General features: G+C 51.7%; 1 protein-coding gene across 1 annotated transcript in view; it reads left to right on the top strand.

Annotated features, from left to right (window-relative positions):
- Positions 1-7179: 7179 nt before the first annotated feature.
- LRP1 (LDL receptor related protein 1) overlaps positions 7180-16924 on the top strand; it is an 84301-nt gene continuing 74556 nt past the window's right edge. Inside the window, exon 1 of the mRNA XM_058426186.1 lies at positions 7180-7716. Coding sequence (XP_058282169.1) covers positions 7650-7716 — 67 coding nt within the window. The 5' untranslated portion in view covers positions 7180-7649. The remainder of the gene's footprint in view (positions 7717-16924) is intronic.

Here is a 16924-nt window from a genome sequence, read left to right as displayed (position 1 = left end):
ACTCCAGAGGCTGAGGCAGGAGAATGGCGTGAACCCGGGAGGCGGAGCTTGCAGTGAGCAGAGATCGCACCACTGCACTCCAGCCTGGGCAACAGAGCGAGACTCCGTCTCAAAAAAAAAAAAAAAAAAAAAAAAAGATGTGGATCATTACCCTCACCCCAACCCACAGGGGAAGCCACTGTTCTGATTTTTTTTTAAGTCGAGTAATATAGGATGTACTTTTATGTCTGGCTTATTTTACACAACATGTTTTGAAGTTCATCCATGTTGCTGCATGTATCCATAGTTCTTTCATTTTTCTTGCTGAGTAGTGTCCCATGGTGGATCTATACCACAGTTTGTTTATCCTTTTTCAAATGAAGGATACCTGAGCTATAGCCAGCTTTTGGCTACGGTGAAGAAAACTGCTATGAATATTCTGTGTTCAAGTCTGTGTGTGAACATATGCTTTCATTTCTCTTGGATAAATAACTAGGAATAGAATTGCTGAGTCATAGGGTAGGTGTATGTGTAGTTTTATAAGAAACTGCTACATATTTTTCCAAACTGATAGAACATTTTACATTCCCACTAATGATGTATGAGAGTTCCAGTTGCTCTGTATTCCCACTAACATTTGGTATCATCAGTTTTTTAAAGTTTAATCATCTTGGTGAGTATTGAGAGATATCATACTGTGGAAATAATTTGCATTTTTTTTTTTTTTTTGAGATGGAATCTCGCTCTGTCGCCCAGGCTGGAGTGCAGTGGCACGATCTCGGCTCACCACAAGCTCCGCCTCCCGGGTTCATGCCATTCTCCTGCCTCAGCCTCCTGAGTAGCTGGGACCACAGGTGCCCGCCACCACACCCAGCTAATTTTTTGTATTTTTAGTAGAGAGGGGGTTTCACTGTGTTAGCCAGGATGGTCTCAATCTCTTGACCTTATGATCCTCCTGCCTCATCCTCCCAAAGTGCTGGGATTACAGGTGTGAGCCACTGGGCCTGGCCTATAATCAATCTTGAATTAATTTTTCATATGGTGTGAGGTAGGGGTTAAGGTTCATTTATTTCTCCCATATAGATATGAAGTTATTCCAGAACTATTTATTGAACAGACATTCCTTTCTCCACTGGCTGGCTTTGACATCTTTGCCAAAATCAAATGACTTTTACAGTGGGATCAGCCAGTTGGTGCAATAGGAAGTCCCGCCTCTCATCCCCTCACAGAAACACAGATTTAACAATTTACTGATCAAAATACCTTTATGAGAAGCACAGAATCTGGTTGAGAAGTGTGGTATCCCAGACAAGTAGAGAGCTGAGAAAAGCTGCACTGAGATGGATCTTGCATTCCTGGGCCTGGGAGTGGGCCTTTCCCAGAGATACCATCCTCCAGCAGTAAGAGACCTCCAATAGTCTGGTCTCAGACAGGTTCCAGCCATTAGTAAAATCCCAGATCAATGGTGAAAAGCAGTTTAAGAATGGATGCTGAAGCCAGGCATGGTGGCATGTTTCTGTAGTCCCAGCTACTCGGGAAGTTGACAGGGGAGAATAGTTTAAGCCCAGGAGGTTGAGGCTGCAGTGAGCTATGATCATACCACTGCACTCCAGACTGGGCAACAGAGCAAAACTCTGTCTCAAAAAGAAAAACGAAGGCTGTGCCTAGTCAACATTGAAGCAAGAATGCAGAAGTTGCACAGGGTGAGATAGGAATGAGCAGGGTGGAGGGGTGGTAAACACGAAGCAGTTGCAATAAGAAATCAAACAACTATCTGATTTTTTTAAATTATGTTGAGATATTTGGGGAAAATGATAGATGCGTAGAAAACTAATCAAATGAAAAATAATAATTCCAAGATAAAAGTGTATAAAAGTAACATTATAAAATAATAAATGCATATAGAATTTTTATTTTAAAAAATCAAATGATTGTGAGTCTATTTCTGGTTCTCTATTCTGCTCCATGGATCTGTTTGTCAATTCTCATGCTAGCACCACATAGTCTTGATTATTGTCACTTACAAGTCTTGAAATCAAGTAGCATAAATCCTCCAGCATTGATACATTTATTTTTCTTTTTGAGACAGGGTTGCACTCTGTTACCCAGGATGGAGTGCAGTGGCATGATCATTGTTCACTGCAGCCTCAACCTCCTGAGCCCAAGCGATCCTACCACCTTAATCTCCTGAGTAGCTGGGCCTACAGATGCATGCCACCACAGCACTGAGATTTTTAAAAACTCTCCAGGTGATTCTAATGTAAGCCAAATTTTCTAGACTCAGATTTCTCTGTCACTATCTTCAGGCCTATACAGTTAACTGGTTAGTATACTAGATCCTACTTCTTTACTGTTTCTGAATCCTCTTCCTCTCCAGCTCCATCGCTCATGCATTAAGGACTTCACCAATTTCTCAACCGGCTCTACACTACTTCTAGAAAAAAAATTCTAAGTCCTTACTGTGGCTAAAATCATGCTTTGTGATTAGGCTTTCTGATACTTCATCCATCACCCTCCCCTCAAAGTACCTTAAACTTCAGCTATCATACCATATTTGATGTTCTTCACATGTTTAAACTTCTCATGCCTCCAATGCCTTTGCCTGCCATCCAGCCTAAAACACCCTTTTCTTTTGTTATTGGTTGTCATTTTCTTCCTCTCATTCAACATTTAGCCTGGCATCATCTGCTGCTCTCTGTCTTGACCACCTTGTCTGGAAGAGGTATCCTTCCCGTGTTCCCATGCCCTTCTGCGCATGCCTTCATCATGGGTGTTAAGGAACTGGAACTGACTGTGTTGTCATTGTCTGTCACTTGTTGAGCACCCAGCTAACCTGCAAGCTTCTTGAAGGCTGAGACTGTATGTTTCCGTCTCTTATCCCTAGTGCCTAGCAATGTACTTGCTTATACGAGGTACCTAATATTTTTATTAAGTGAATGAAATCTGGGCTTGGATCTGCACCATTATTTGGGACAGATTCCTTAATCTCTCAGAACATTCTATTTTCTTATACACACTGGAAATAACACCCATGACAAAAGGTAGACTTAAGTGAGCTGATACTGTAAATAAAGTCCACTGCGTGGGCCTGGGACATGGTAAGCGCTCAGTAAATACTGATCCTTTTCCCTCTCTCCGCCTGCCATCAGACGTTTCCGGGATACCCTTCCTACGCACACTTCCTTAACTGACCACTAGGTGGTGCTAGCCTCTGGCTTGACATTCAGTTCCAGAGCTACCCAATTAAAGCCCCAGCCCAGGCCCTGTTATACTCAGAAAAGGGGGGTATTTTGTAATTTGCTGAGCGACCCGAAAAAGGAGATACCCTTTCCCCACACTAGCTTCTTTGCCCTCGTCACCATTCCAGGTATCAATCATGAATTGCAGAGAATTCCTCCATGATTCCCTACTATTATGGTTATAATCTCAACCCAAGGATTTGAAGATGCCTCTTAAGAACAGATGTGAGGAGGAAGAGAAGGCGCTGAGGTAGAGAGGATTAAACAATGAATGCTATGGGAGAAATAGAGGGAAGAAGATGCTTGAAGTCACATCCTGTTCCAGGAAAGGCAACTCTAGTCCTAACATTCCTTTCACCAATCAAGAGCCTCTCATGCTGGGTGGAAACAAAGAAGAAAAAGGCATGGTCCCTGCCCTCAAGGAGTATATAGCCTAGTGGTGGATACAGAGCCCACAAAATAAAGTGCTAAACTCTGGATACTGAAGCTATCCTGAATACAAGTTTGGAACAGGAGAGATAGGCAGAGCGAGAATAACAGGAGGGCTTTTCTGAGGAGGATAGAGGAGCAGGGGAACAGTATAATTAATGGCTCAGGTAGAAATATGCATTCTCAGCAGGGCAAAGTGGCTCACACCTGTAATCACAGCACTTTGGGAGGCCAAGGTGGGTGGATCACCTGAGGTCAGGAGTTTAAGACCAGCCTGGCCAACATGGAGAAATCCCATCTCTACTAAAAATACAAAAATGAGCCAGGCATGGTGGTGGGTGCCTGTAATCTCAACTACTCGGGAGGCTGAGGCAGGAGAATCACTTGAACCTGGGAGGCGGAGGTTGCAGTGAGCTGAGATCATGCCACTGCACTCCAGCCTGGGCAACAAGAGTGCAACTCCATCTCAAAAAAAAAAAAAAAAGAAAGACATAAATATGCATTCTCTCACCTTACAGACATACCCTCAGCAGTTCACCTGCTGGAAATAACCCAAGTGCCCAACAATCCCAACAAACTGTGGAACATCCAAGCAAGGAGATTCCAAGTAGCCAAGATCAAAGGGTGAGCTAAATGCGTTCAATGTGGAAAGGGATCAAGCTAAGTTAATTGAAAAAAAGGCAAGTTACAACAGTATATATCATATGAGTTTCTTTGTAGTTTTAAAGGATATTCACTTATATTTGTATGTTACTGTTTTATTCATTTATTTATTTATTTGAGATGGGGGTCTCCCTCTGTTGCTCAGGCTGGAGTGCGGTGGCACGATCTCGGCTCACCACAACCTCCTGGGTTCAAGCGATTCTCGTGCCTCAGCCTCCCCAGTGGCTGGGATTACAGGTATGCGTCACGATACCTGGCTTATTTTTGTATTTTTAGTAGAGATGGGGTTCTGCCATGTTGGCCAGTCTGGTCTCGAACTCCTGAAAAGTGATCCACCCGCCTTGGCCTCCCAAAGTGTTGGGATTACAGGCGTGAGCCACCACGCCTGGCCTGTATGTTACTGTTTTAAAAACTCTCCTGGCCGGGCACGGTGGCTCACACCTGTAATCCCAGCACTTTGGGAGGCTGAGGCCAGATCACGTGGTCAGAAGTTCGAGACCAGCCTGGCCAACATCGTGAAACCCCAGCTCTACCAAAAATACAAAAAAAATTAGCTGGGTATAGAGGCATGTGTCTGCAATCCCAGCTACTTGGGAGGTCAAGGCAGGAGAATCGCCGAACCCAGGAAGCAGAGGTTGTAGTGAGCCGAGATTAGGCCACTGCACTCCAACCTGGGCAGCGAGGGGAACCTCTGCTGGTAGGGGAGACCTGAAGAACTGTTGGTAGAAGCTACTCTGAGGGTGCAGCAGAAAAATGGGGGGGGGGTGGAGAGCATCAAGTTTCCTTTTACTTTGTACCTTCCTGTACTTTTTTTAACCACTAGGTATTACCTTTTCTTTCCTTTTTTTTTTTTTTAAACAATATAAAGTTAATAAAAATACACATTCACATTCAGGAGACAGCAAGGGATGGGAGGTTGCAAGTGAGAAGTGCATGCCGACTGAGGCCAGGTTTTGGAAAGCCATGACTGAAGGGGAGTTCACATTTGACTCTGGTCTATAGACAGCCACTAGAGGTTCCCCAGCAAGGAAGAGACACAGGGAAAGCAGTTTTTGGAAGATTCACCTGACAGATGGGTAGGGGGAGGGAGGAAAGCCCCTTCAAGCCCTCTCAGGCTACATGTGGTTGCTCCAGATACCGTTTTCCTTTCAAAGCTGTCAAGCTGTCTAAAGTCTGTTTCAACCTGATTTCACTTGGATCCCAGTACTGGGAGGGGCCCTGGGAGGAACCTCGTAGGCATTTGGTGAGTTCCCATAGTGTGTCTCACACTGTATTGGGCCATAGGAGCTGGATAAAAGGAGAAATAAGAACCCGTTCCTGCCTGGAGCAACTCTCTGGCAGTGGAAATGGAGGAAATCTGAGATATATTTCAGAGGAAAAAAATGACAAGTCTGGAGCACAGGCTGTCAAGATTGGATATAGGAGGGAAAGGATCCCTTGGCTTGGCAAAAAGTCTGAGGTTTCTAGCGCGGGAGACTAAAGGCAGGTGGCCACCGCGCTCAGCAAAGCCGGCTGGAAGAAGCTAAAGGTTGAGCTCACTGTCATTAGGAGGCAAGTCCTTGGTGTTGCTCCTGTTTCTGCCAAGGACAGACTGGAGTGGGGACTTCTCTGTAACTAGAACATAAAAGGGGGAACCGTCCCTCCTCTCCAGCGTCAATTTTTGGCAGCCGACGTCGTCTGCCCGGCTCCTTGAACTCTGACATGCAGACACCCAGAAAGTCAGACACTAGGGGAACAGCCATAAAACGCCGCCCAGAAGGGGGCACTGGCCAGAAGCACGTTCACTGGCCCCTGGGAACCGCCTGGCGCCTGCCTTCTGCAAAGTATCATTCCCGTGTGGGCTGAGCCTGGGGACAAAGGTCTGGCACTCAGCAGACACCTCCTTGGAACCCGAGGCCTGGAAACGAAGGTCCAGAGTCCCTCATCTTATTCCAAATCCTGGCGCTCGGAATCTAAAACCCTAACTTGATGGCAAGCCAGTCAGAAGGTATTTAAAAAAAAAAAAAAAAAAAAAAACCAGAAAAATAAATGAGCCCCGACTTCTTGGGCGAAAGGGGGTGGCCCTTCCTCAACCCCACCCGCTGGTGACTCACCTCCCTCCAAACCAGAGCCTGCCCCTCCCGCGCCCAGGGCTGGGCGAGCAGGGCGGGTACTAAGGTGGGCTCCATCCCCGAGCCCCACGCGGGCGGACAAGCTCCGGCGTGTCCCCGCGGGTGTCCCTGTTTACTCCGAGCCCGGGAGCGGGGTGGGGGCGGGTCCTCTCGGTCCCTCCCCCACCCCGCCCCCTCCTTCGCAGGCCCCAATCCCGGTCCGGTCTTCCAAAGTCTCCAAATCAAAGCTCAGCCTTTCCCTGCACCTTCCCTGCGGACTGGCGGCCCCTGTCCCCACCCCAGGCAGAGGAGGCACCTTCAGGGTTCCCCTAGAAAATCGAGCCTCGGCCCAGACCACCGAGTCCCGGACGCCCCCGGAGGGAGCCTGAAATCCTAAAGTATGACACTGAGTTTCAAAGGGGAGCAGCTCAGCTCTCCGCCCACTGCCCAATCCCACCCTCGGCCCCTTCTGCTCTCTGGAGCACCAGGGAGGAGGGCCCAGCCAGGGGAGAGGGCGCCCCAGGCCCCAAACTAGCTAGCGAGTCCCCGGGACCCTCACTCTTGGACCGCTTTCCAGAACTCCGAACCCTGTCGCGGGTCCGCGTCCCCCTCCCCCGGGCAGCGCGTCAAATCGGCGCATGCGCACTCACTGGATTGCCGCGTAGCTCTTTCTCCCCCCCACCAACCTTCTTTCTTTCCCCGCCCCTTCCCTCCCTCCCTCCTCTACCCGTCCCCTCCCTCTCCCCCATCAGCCCCCCCCTCGGCACTTCAGTCCGGGGAACAGCGGTGCGAGCTTCAGGCCCATGCACTGAGGAGGCGGAAACGAGGGGAGCCCCCAGAGCTCCATCAAGCCCCCTCCAAAGGCTCCCCTACCTGGTCCACGCCCCCCACCCCCCCCTCCCCGCCTCCTCCCAATTGTGCATTTTTGCAGCCGGAGGCGGCTCCGAGATGGGGCCGTGAGCTTCGCCAGGGGAGGGGGAAAGAGCAGCGAGGAGTGAAGCGGGGGGGGGTGGGGTGAAGGGTTTGGATTTGGGGGCAGGGGGCGCACCCCCGTCAGCAGGCCCTCCCCAAGGGGCTCGGAACTCTACCTCTTCACCCACGCCCCTGGTGCGCTTTGCCGAAGGAAAGAATAAGAACAGAGAAGGAGGAGGGGGAAAGGAGGAAAAGGGGGACCCCCCAACTGGGGGGGTGAAGGAGAGAAGTAGCAGGACCAGAGGGGAAGGGGCTGCTGCTTGCATCAGCCCACACCATGCTGACCCCGCCGTTGCTCCTGCTGCTGCCCCTGCTCTCAGCTCTGGTCGCGGCCGCTATCGACGGTGAGTGAGATTCCGCGTCCCCCTTGGACCCCTGGGGGCACCCTCTCCCCAGCCCCCACTCCTGCATACGGATGGGGAAGGGAGACGCGGGAGGGGGTGCCTTTTGTTATCCCAGTCCAGCTGACACAGCAGCGGCCCGACTGGGGGCGGGGATGGGGGTCCGATTTGGGGGATGGGGGCCCTGGGCAAATGATGCTTCCGGGGCCCCCCAGCACAAACAAAGACCAGAGGCCTGGGTAGAGAGAAGAGGGCTCCCCATTTTTCTGATCCTGGGGAGGAGAGGCCTTCTTTTCCTATCTCTGTTCCGGGAGGGCCTCTGCCTCCCCTACATCCTCCAACCCCCCAGCCCCCATCTGAATTGTGAAGGAATCCGGATTTGCAATGTTCGGCTGCAAAAGGGGGTGGGGGTGGGGGGGGTGGCTTTTTGCACTGGCCTCTGTAGCTCGAAGGGGGAGCCAGGCCAGGGGTACCCTGCCGGGGAGAGGGCAGGGAGGCCCGGGAAGGCTGTGGGTGGGGAGAGGGAGGGCCCCCTGCTTGGGCGTGGAATCGACCCCAGAGCCCCGGCTGGAGGCCTGGGTGTTGAAGAGGGCTCTTCCCCCTATCAGGGCCTCTGTCAGTAGCCTGGGGTAGGGCTGTGTTGGGGGGCAGAGAGGGGGAGCTCGCCATACTATGTGACTTTGAATTTTCCTTCTTAATTCCTGGGAGCTTTGAGATGAAAAAACGTCAGATGTCATCACTGGGGAAGGGGACTGGAGAATGGCCTGGAATGCTGGGGTAGGAGGGTGGGGGAGGCTGCCTTCTCCCTGACTTCTGGCTTCATCACAGTTTGGATTAGAAGGAGAGTTGGAGGTTGGATGGGGATTATGGCTGTGCCCCCACACTCCTTTAGTAAATGTGTTTATTCCCTGCACCCACCCCCCAAGCCCAAAATCCCATACACACACACTTTGTATATTGCAGAGTTAGGCTTAGGCTAGAACTGCATCCTTTTGGGGAAATGGGGTGCCTCTCTTCCCTTTTTTTGTCAGCTGTTTTTTTCTCCTACTTGTGAGTCACTGGTTCAAGTCTTGCCCAAGCTTTAAGCATTAAGCTGGGGTCATGGGGTTGGGCTGGGCTAGGTCCCTGATTTGAGAAGGGGTGGGATCTCATCCCTTCCTGTCATCTTAGCCCTGTCATCCAAAGACAAAACTGGGCCCGATACCATCATACACCCCCTCCTCTGTCTCGCCAGACTGGGATTGGGAAAGTTTTTCTCTGAAACCAGATTATCTCCCTCCCTCTCCCTAACTTGCTTCCATTGGGGGAGAAGACTTACAGGGTCAGGAAGCAGCTGTGTCCCCAAAAAACATAGTTAGTGGCCCTCAGTTGTGCCATCTTGGGGACTCTCTACCCCGCACCCCCACCCCACCAATTACCTGCCCCGGAGGAGGAGAGGGGCTTTTCCTGAATATCCTCCAGATGCCGCACAGCCAGCCCCTGCCCATAACTCCTGTCATTATCATGTGTTTTTCTCTTGTTCTCAGCCCTGTGAGGTGAGAAGGGAAATCGAGGCAGGGAGATTGGGGTTGCAGCCGCTTCTGGGAGGAATAGAAAAAAATTTTGAGAGAGAGAGAGACCCGTCAGGAGCCCCATGAAGGAGGGTGGCTAGAGTTAGGCAGAAGCAAGAGGGTTTCTGTGGAGAGCAGGGAAGGTCAGGAAGGGACCCCAGATAGCGTCACTCCCAGGGCCCTAAGGGAGTTCTATTTGCCACACCAAGTTAGTGGAAGAGAGAGACTGGACATGTTCTCCTTAACTATCTCCCTACCCTTTCTTAAAATGTTCACCCACGCCCCCTCTGTATCTCCAGCTCAGATCAAACTATCCAAAGCCCCAGGAGAGGACCCCTCCCCAAACACACACCAATATTTCTGCCTTGGGAGTAGGAATATAAATAATCAGCTCCACTCAACTCTGGGTACAGGGTGGTGAGAAAGGGGAATTGCATAGAAATGTTAAGTTCAACTGTCCAGAGGCAGCCTAGGAGATCCCTTATCCCTAACCCCTGCCCTCTTGCCTCAGGGTCCATCAACACTGAACTTTCTTGTTTACTTTCCAGAGAATGGAAATGACCCAGCTCACCTGACTTAGTATGTAACCTTCCTCCTGCTATCACAGCCTTGCTGCTTTCTCTCCAGGGCAGCAATCCTAGGGGCTTTCCCACCTCTTCTGCTTTCTCTTCTATGCCCGAAACTGCCTCTGGGGTCCCCTGCCCTTTGGGGAGTAACGTCACTCCCCACTAGCGACAAAATTGAGCGTACCTGCTGCTGGAGAGGTTGCAGAAAGTTGGGACTATTGAGGGCCCTGCTGAGATTGGGGAATATTTTCTAGTGGGGAGGGCACCCCCAGACAGATACAGCTCCCAGAATAAGGCTGACTTCCTCCCTCCCTTTTTCCTGACCTTCCTCCACACACCCCCTTGAGCCGGCATATTACCAGTTACTAGAGGAGGTATAGTGGAAGTGAGTTATGAAGCTGGGGTGTTAGCGTCCTAGATCCCTGAGAGAAAGTTCCAAACTCCTTTCTCCCTGATCAGACTCACATCCTAAACGCCTCCCTTTGCCTCGCTGTCTTTTAAAGCAAGAATGTGTAAGAAATTCATTTTGGGGTTGGAGGGATATTTTGATGTTTAGGGCTGCTTCACTGGACATCTTTTTCTTCTGATCTTGTTATCTCTCCTCTCTTCATTTTCTCAACCACCCTTCCATCACTGAGCCTCCCAAAGGATGACAGCCCAGGTCCTGGCCAGAGTCAGTTCTGTCCAGATGCCCCCCTTCTTCAAAACCCCTTCCTTACCTTTTGGGAAGCTCTTCCTTACTCAAGGCTAACTCTCTTTCCTCCTGCTACAGTGTGAGCCCTTGCACATCAGAACTCCCAAGCCTAGGTTTATTCCCTCCCAGTACTCTCTTCTCAGGGTCCTCCTCACTCCTCAGACTCTTCACCTTTCAGGTCCTCCAGCTCTGGGTGTGGGCTCATTGCTCTTGGGGCATCTGGGTGCAGCTGAATGGTACTGCGGGAAGGCCCCTGACTTGGTAGTGCTGGATATGAGCGGTGGAGAACCTGCCTCCCTCTTCTGTCCCAGATTTCAGCCTGGTTAGCAGGATCTTGCATTGTTTGGAGAAGGAAGCAGTTGGCTTTGGAGTGTTTCCGGTGCAATGGCCTCAGGCACCAATATAAACCCTCCCTGGGAAAGAGGTGAGGGGTGTATGTGGAGAGTTGTCCCTCTTGCTCCCCCAGGGGAGACGAAAGCCTCTCCCCGCCAGGCCTTAGCTTCCCTGGCTGAAGAGCTCCATTTTCCTTCCTCCTTTCTACCCTCCTGACTCCAGTGGTGGTAGTGGTCCCTATTCTGGGTCTCCCTTGAGTCAGGCACTGCCTAGGGCTGAGACTCTGTCTCCCCAAGCTAGGGCAGATCTTGCTCCCACCCTACTCTAGGCTCAGCGGGGTAGTCATTCTCTGGGTTCATCCCAGGACAACTGTGTCATCGCCTTGGCAATCTCTGGACTGAGCCCCCTTCCTGGCTTTTCTGGCTGTCTGTCTTTCTGTCTGTCTGTCATTAGTGTGCGCTGTCTTGGCTTTTTAGAACTTCTCTGTCTCTCACCCTCTCGGTTCATCTCTTACTGCCGAACCTTTGTGACATTCTCTGCCCTGCTTTCTGCGTCTCTGTCACTTGTCTTATTTTTCTCTGCCTGTCTCCATTTACCCCCATCCAGGCCTCTTGGTATCCCAAAAGCTTCTTGGGAGCAAGAGTCTCTCTGGGCTTTCCCACTCACCCCCTAGCTCCCTCCCCTCCGTTTTGGCTATTTTTCCCCCTTCCTGGCCAGACCCAGTGTCCAGTTCAGCACCAAAAGTTTCCTCTCCACTTTCCTCCGACTTCCTGTTTCTTCTTCCTCCTCCACTAATTTGGGGAATGCGTTTTGGAGAGAATGTTTCTGGAAGAAAGGAACTTGATACCCTTTGTGGACTAAGAGGGAGAAAGGAGGTATTTCAGAAGGAAGGAGGGAGGTTAGACTTCTGGCAGAACTTCCTCCTGACCAGGAGCCTAAGAACTAGAGAAAGATGTAAGGAGTGAGTCAAGAGCTTGGAGCTTTTACTCTGGTTAGCATAAGCCGTGTGTGTGGCTGGGGTCGGGGGAGAAGGAGGGGAGGCTTAGAAATGCCTAGTGAGTGATATGGTGACCTCTGGAGGCCTTCTGGGGGTCTGGCTTTTATTTGTGGGGAAAGGAAAAGCTGGTGGGGGAGGTCACGGGTCAGGCTAATGTCCTGCTGCGTCAATATTGACTCAGAATGGAAACGGAGACCCTTCCCCTCCCCTGGCTGTCCAAGCCACCCTGTCTGTCTGTCTGTCCAGGCTGCAGTCTGTCCAGGCCGCAAAGCAGAGGCCCAGACTCAGGAATGACAAAAATGTGTCTGAGCCTCAGGAAGGAGCCACCGGGCAACACCCAAAATACATAAAATTCAGTGAAAACCTCTCGGTTTGGGTTTGGGAGGCCCTTGCTGCCCCACCCCCATAAGGTTGAAAATTCAGATTCTTGCAGGCTCTGTCCCCGCCGCCTCCGCCCCCCCACACCTTGAGCATCCTCCTCCCACTCTGTTCCCTTAGCTATATCATGCAGTTCCCTTTAGAAAACCCCCCTCTCACCTATCTCAGAGGGGAGCCTATCTCTCCTTCTGCTGTGTCCACTCTTAAAAAGGGCCCCAAGGGTCCCTGTCATGCTTTTGCAGTCCCTGAGTCTCCTTGTCTTTTAAGAAGCACCTCTAAGGTCTTAGCTCTCTTCCTTGCTCTCGCTCCCTCAAGGGGTATCAAAGGATGGGTTCCCCCCCTTTGGAGAAGACTCCTTCAGGGTTGGACTTCGCTGTCACCCTCTCTGGCCAGGCATTCTCACCCCACTTCCCCACCCCCAAGGTCCCAGAATGGGACACAGGATGACAGCCAAGGCTCAAGCAGGGCAGTGGGGTCTGTGTTGTGTCTGGACGCACACCCAACTCTACACCTCCTACCCTGGCTCCAGCTTGGTGGCCCTGGGGGCCGTGGCTGGGCTGGGTGCCTGGGTTTGGGGGGGTGGGGCAGGGTGTTGGCCAAGTTAGCATGGCAGTCACATTCATCTTCAGGCAAAGCCGAGAACAGACGGCCCCTGTGTCCTGGTGTTCTTCCTCCAAACTCGCTCTCTCTCCTTCCTCTCTAGTTCTCTCCTCCTTCTTCTCCTGCCTGTCTTCCCCTTCTTCTGTCCCATTCTTGCTCCTCTCTGTCTCCTCTATGCCCTTCCCTCCTCTCTGAGGAGCCCTGAAGGCCACCCCTTAAAATCCTCTCCCCACTGCCAGGGCCAGAGAACAACAGCGTTCTCCCTGCAATTTCCCTTCCTTGTTTTTTGTTTTTGTTTTGTTTTGTTTTTGAGACAGACTCTCACTCCATCACCCAGACTGAAGTGCAATGGCGTGATCTCTACTCACCGCAACCTCCGCCTCCCGCTAATTTTTGTATTTTTAGTAGAGACAGGGTTTCACCATGTTGCCCAGGCTGGTCTCGAACTCCTGATCTCAAGTGATCCGCCCATCTCCGCCTCCACCTCCCAAAGTGCTGGTACTACAGGCGGGAGCCACTGCGCCCAGCTGGTTTGCTTTCTTTCTTTCTTTTTTTTCTTTTGAGATGGAGTCTCGCTCTGTTGCCCAGGCTGGAGTGCAGTGGCACGATCTCAGTTCACTGCGAGCTCCGCCTCCCCTGGTTCATGCCATTCTCCTGCCTCAGCCTCCCGAGTAACTGGGACTACAGGTGCCTGCCACCATGCCCAGCTAATTTTTTGTATTTTTAGTAGAGACGGGATTTCATGGCGTTAGCCAGGATGGTCTCGATCTCCTGACATCGTGATCCGCCTGCCTGGGCCTCCCAAAGTACTGGGATTACAGGCGTGAGCCACCGCGCCTGGCCTGGTTTCCTTTCTTAACCCGGCTCCATCCCATGACCTATGAGGAAACCACCTGCTCAGTTACCAGTCACCCTGTGCCCTCATGTGTGAGAGGGGGGCTGCAAGGGCACCCACCTCACAGGGTTATAGTATCTAAGTGAGTTAATAGTCACCGTATTTCCAATCAGTGGCTGGTGGTTAGCAAGGTGAAAAAGGTTAGCTCCCATCGGTCAGGGAGACCTCCGGGTTCTCTCATGCGGGCCAGGAGGCGGGGAAGGCCTTAGTTGCTTCAGACCTTAGGGCAGTGTTGTTCTCTCATCTAAACTGCAGGCCACAAAGGTGGGTTTTCTGGGTGCTGGATTCAGACACAGAAGGCTTTTTTGAGGGGAGTGGGGTTGGCTTTCCTTCTAAGCAGATTATAAGTGTCCTACCCCACTCCCAACCCAGCTCTCTCCCAGCTCTGAGTGAGGCTTCCCTTGGCTGTGTATACTGCCCCAAAGTAGTTTATTTGTTTCTTTCTTCCCTCTCCCCCTGAAGGAAATCAAAGACAGGCCTCAGCCTTCTCGCTCCAGATTCCTGGGGCCTTCAACACCAGCCCTGACAGGAAGTTCTTTCACGTATCTCTCTGCAATCCTTGTGCTGGCCAGGCCCTCAAGAGATGTGGCCCCCTCCCCCGGTGCTGCTGTGGGATAGGGGCCTGGGCTCTCCTCTTCCTTTCACTTGTCCCATCCCCCATCCCCTCCCTGCAAGAGCACATCTGGTTTGTGAATCTCTCTCATTCCAGCTTTTGGAGTTTGCCAGCTGCTGTTTCCTCTGTGGAGTTCAGGCCAAAAATGGGGGTGGGGGACAGCGGGGGGACTCAGTGAGGGCTAAAGGAGGGGACACCATGGCTGGGATGTGGAATGGAGGGGAGGTTAGGTGACCACCCGGTGACCTCAGGCCGTGGCTGTGCGCTCTGCCCCTGGGAGGAGCAGGGCATGGACCAAGTCCCAGGTGGGTGGCACGGGGGTCTGTTTCTGGGCTCCAAACATCCCATCTGCCTCTGAGTCCCATTCCAGCCCCCCTCTTCCCCCTCAGCCGGCCACGGCTGGTCAGGGGAAGCGGACGGTTCTCCGGCATGCTAACTAGGCTGGCGGGCTGTGTTTCCCGGGAAGACCTCACAGCTGGCCCAGTGGGGCAATGAACTCAGCATTATCCACCTCCTCAAGGGGCCTTTATTCCAGGCTCAGGGTGGGGGCCAGGGGAGGGGGGCTGAAGGGGGAGCCTGGCTAGGCCATCCTTGATGTGTTTCCTGAACTCGGTCATTTTGGCCAGGGGCCTGAGTGCTGTCCCCCTTGCCAGTGTTGGGGGTTAGGAGGGAGGACATCTCGGTGAGGCTCCCATCAGACTCCCTCCCTCCTAAGAGCCCCCCACCCATTTTCCTTATACTTCTGTCTCTGCCCTGCATTTGCATTAGTTGGGTATAGCTGTCTTCTCAGGTGACTCTGGCTCCTGCAGGGCAGAGGGTCATCTCACCCTCCTTGGCACCCTAATGCCTAGTGCAGTGCCTGGCATAGAGCTGGCCTTCAGTGTGTGCCAGCAGAATAGAAATGTGATGGCACAGGCTGAGGAAAAGCCACGAAAGGCCAGGAGACTGGGAGCTCAGCCTTGGGTGGGGGAGAAGGGGTGGGTGACTGTTTCTCCTGTGGAGGATGTGGTGATAGAGGTTGGGAGGAGTGGGAATGGGAGGACTGGTGTGGATTTCACTGGTTCAGAGCTTGGAGTCAGCTTAGCTGGTTTGAGTCCTGGTTTTGTCACTTGCCAGCTATTTGACCCTGGCCAAGTCACCTGGCTCAATTTCTTCATCTGTGAAATGGTGGTATTAGTTGTCCCCATTTGTCATACTGTGGAGGGAATTAAATACGATGATACATGGAAAAAACTGCTTTACCACAGTTCCTGGCAAATACTGAGCCCACAATAACAGTTAGTTGTCAGCCGGGCGCGGTGGCTCACGCCTGTAATCCCAGCACTTTGGGAGGCTGAGATGGTTGGATCAGATGAGGTCGGGAGTTCGAGACCAGCCTGACCAACATGGAGAAACCCCGTCTCTACTAAAAATACAAAATTAGCCATGCGTGGTGGCGCATGCCTGTAATCCCAGCTACTCAGGAGGCTGAGGCAGAAGAATTGCTTGAACCCAGGAGGCAGAGGTTGCAGTGAGCCAAGATCGTGCCATTGCACTCCAGCCTGGGCAACAAGAGCAAAACTCCATCTCAAAAAAAAAAAAAAAAAGATTTAATTGTCACCATTCTTAATTCCTCCTTGGGGGATGAGGGAAGAGAATGGGGTAGGAGTGGAAGAAGCCTGATTGGGGTGGGAGGATAGGGCCAAGAGGTCCTGAATATAGTAGCTAACTAGTCGGACTGTTTCAGTACAGTCCTAGAGTTCATTTCAGCCATCCCCCTGCCTCTGCTCCCCAATTCTGATATCTTGAAAATCTTTAGGTGCTTCTTAACTCTAAGGATGTCTACTGAAAGTCTCCCTAAGGTCTAACCAAGGGAGGCTGTGTCTTTAGAAAATGGAGAGTACAAGGCAGGTGGATCACCTGAGGTCAGGAGTTTGAGACCAGCATGGTCAACATGGCGAAACCCCGTCTCTACTAAAAATACAAAAATTAGCTGGACATGGTGATGCGTGTCTGTAGTTCCAGCCACTGGCGAGGCTGAGGCAGGAGAATCGCCTGAGCCTGGGAGGTGGAGGTTGCGGTGAGCTGAGATTGTGCCACTGCACTCCAGCCTGGGGGACAGAGTGAGACCTTGTCTCAAAAAAAAAAAAAAAAGAATAGGGAATGGAGATGGAAGCAGGGCTCTCCACCCTGCCCGTTCCTGCCCAGTGTTGCCCTCCTGTGCCTCTGCTAATACCATCTCCAACTACCACTGTGTGTGCCAAGGGCATCCCTCCCCACTGCTCCCATCTGGGGGCCTAGTGATTAGGGGTTGGGAAGGATGGGGTGATGGGTCAGGGGACCAGGAGTGTCCCAGAAGGCAGAGAAGCAGAGAGGTTAGATAACACCAGCTCTGGGCCTCTAGTAGGAGTTAGAGGAAGATAAAGAGAAAACATGTCAAGGCCTAAATGCACCCCCCTTCACCATCACTCTGTCATCAAAGCCAGGGGGTGCTGGTGTCTGATCAGAGTAACCAAGAATAGCAAAGACTTTGACCCTGACTCCCAGGAACAGGCAGCCTAGAGGACTTGGAGGGGTGCAGTAAAATGTGCTTCTGGATCCTCCCC

The sequence above is a fragment of the Hylobates moloch genome, unplaced genomic scaffold, assembly GCF_009828535.3.
Source record: "Hylobates moloch isolate HMO894 unplaced genomic scaffold, HMol_V3 SCAFFOLD_13, whole genome shotgun sequence".
NCBI classification, from domain to species: Eukaryota; Metazoa; Chordata; class Mammalia; order Primates; family Hylobatidae; genus Hylobates; species Hylobates moloch.
This window is presented reverse-complemented; position numbering and strand designations above follow the sequence as displayed.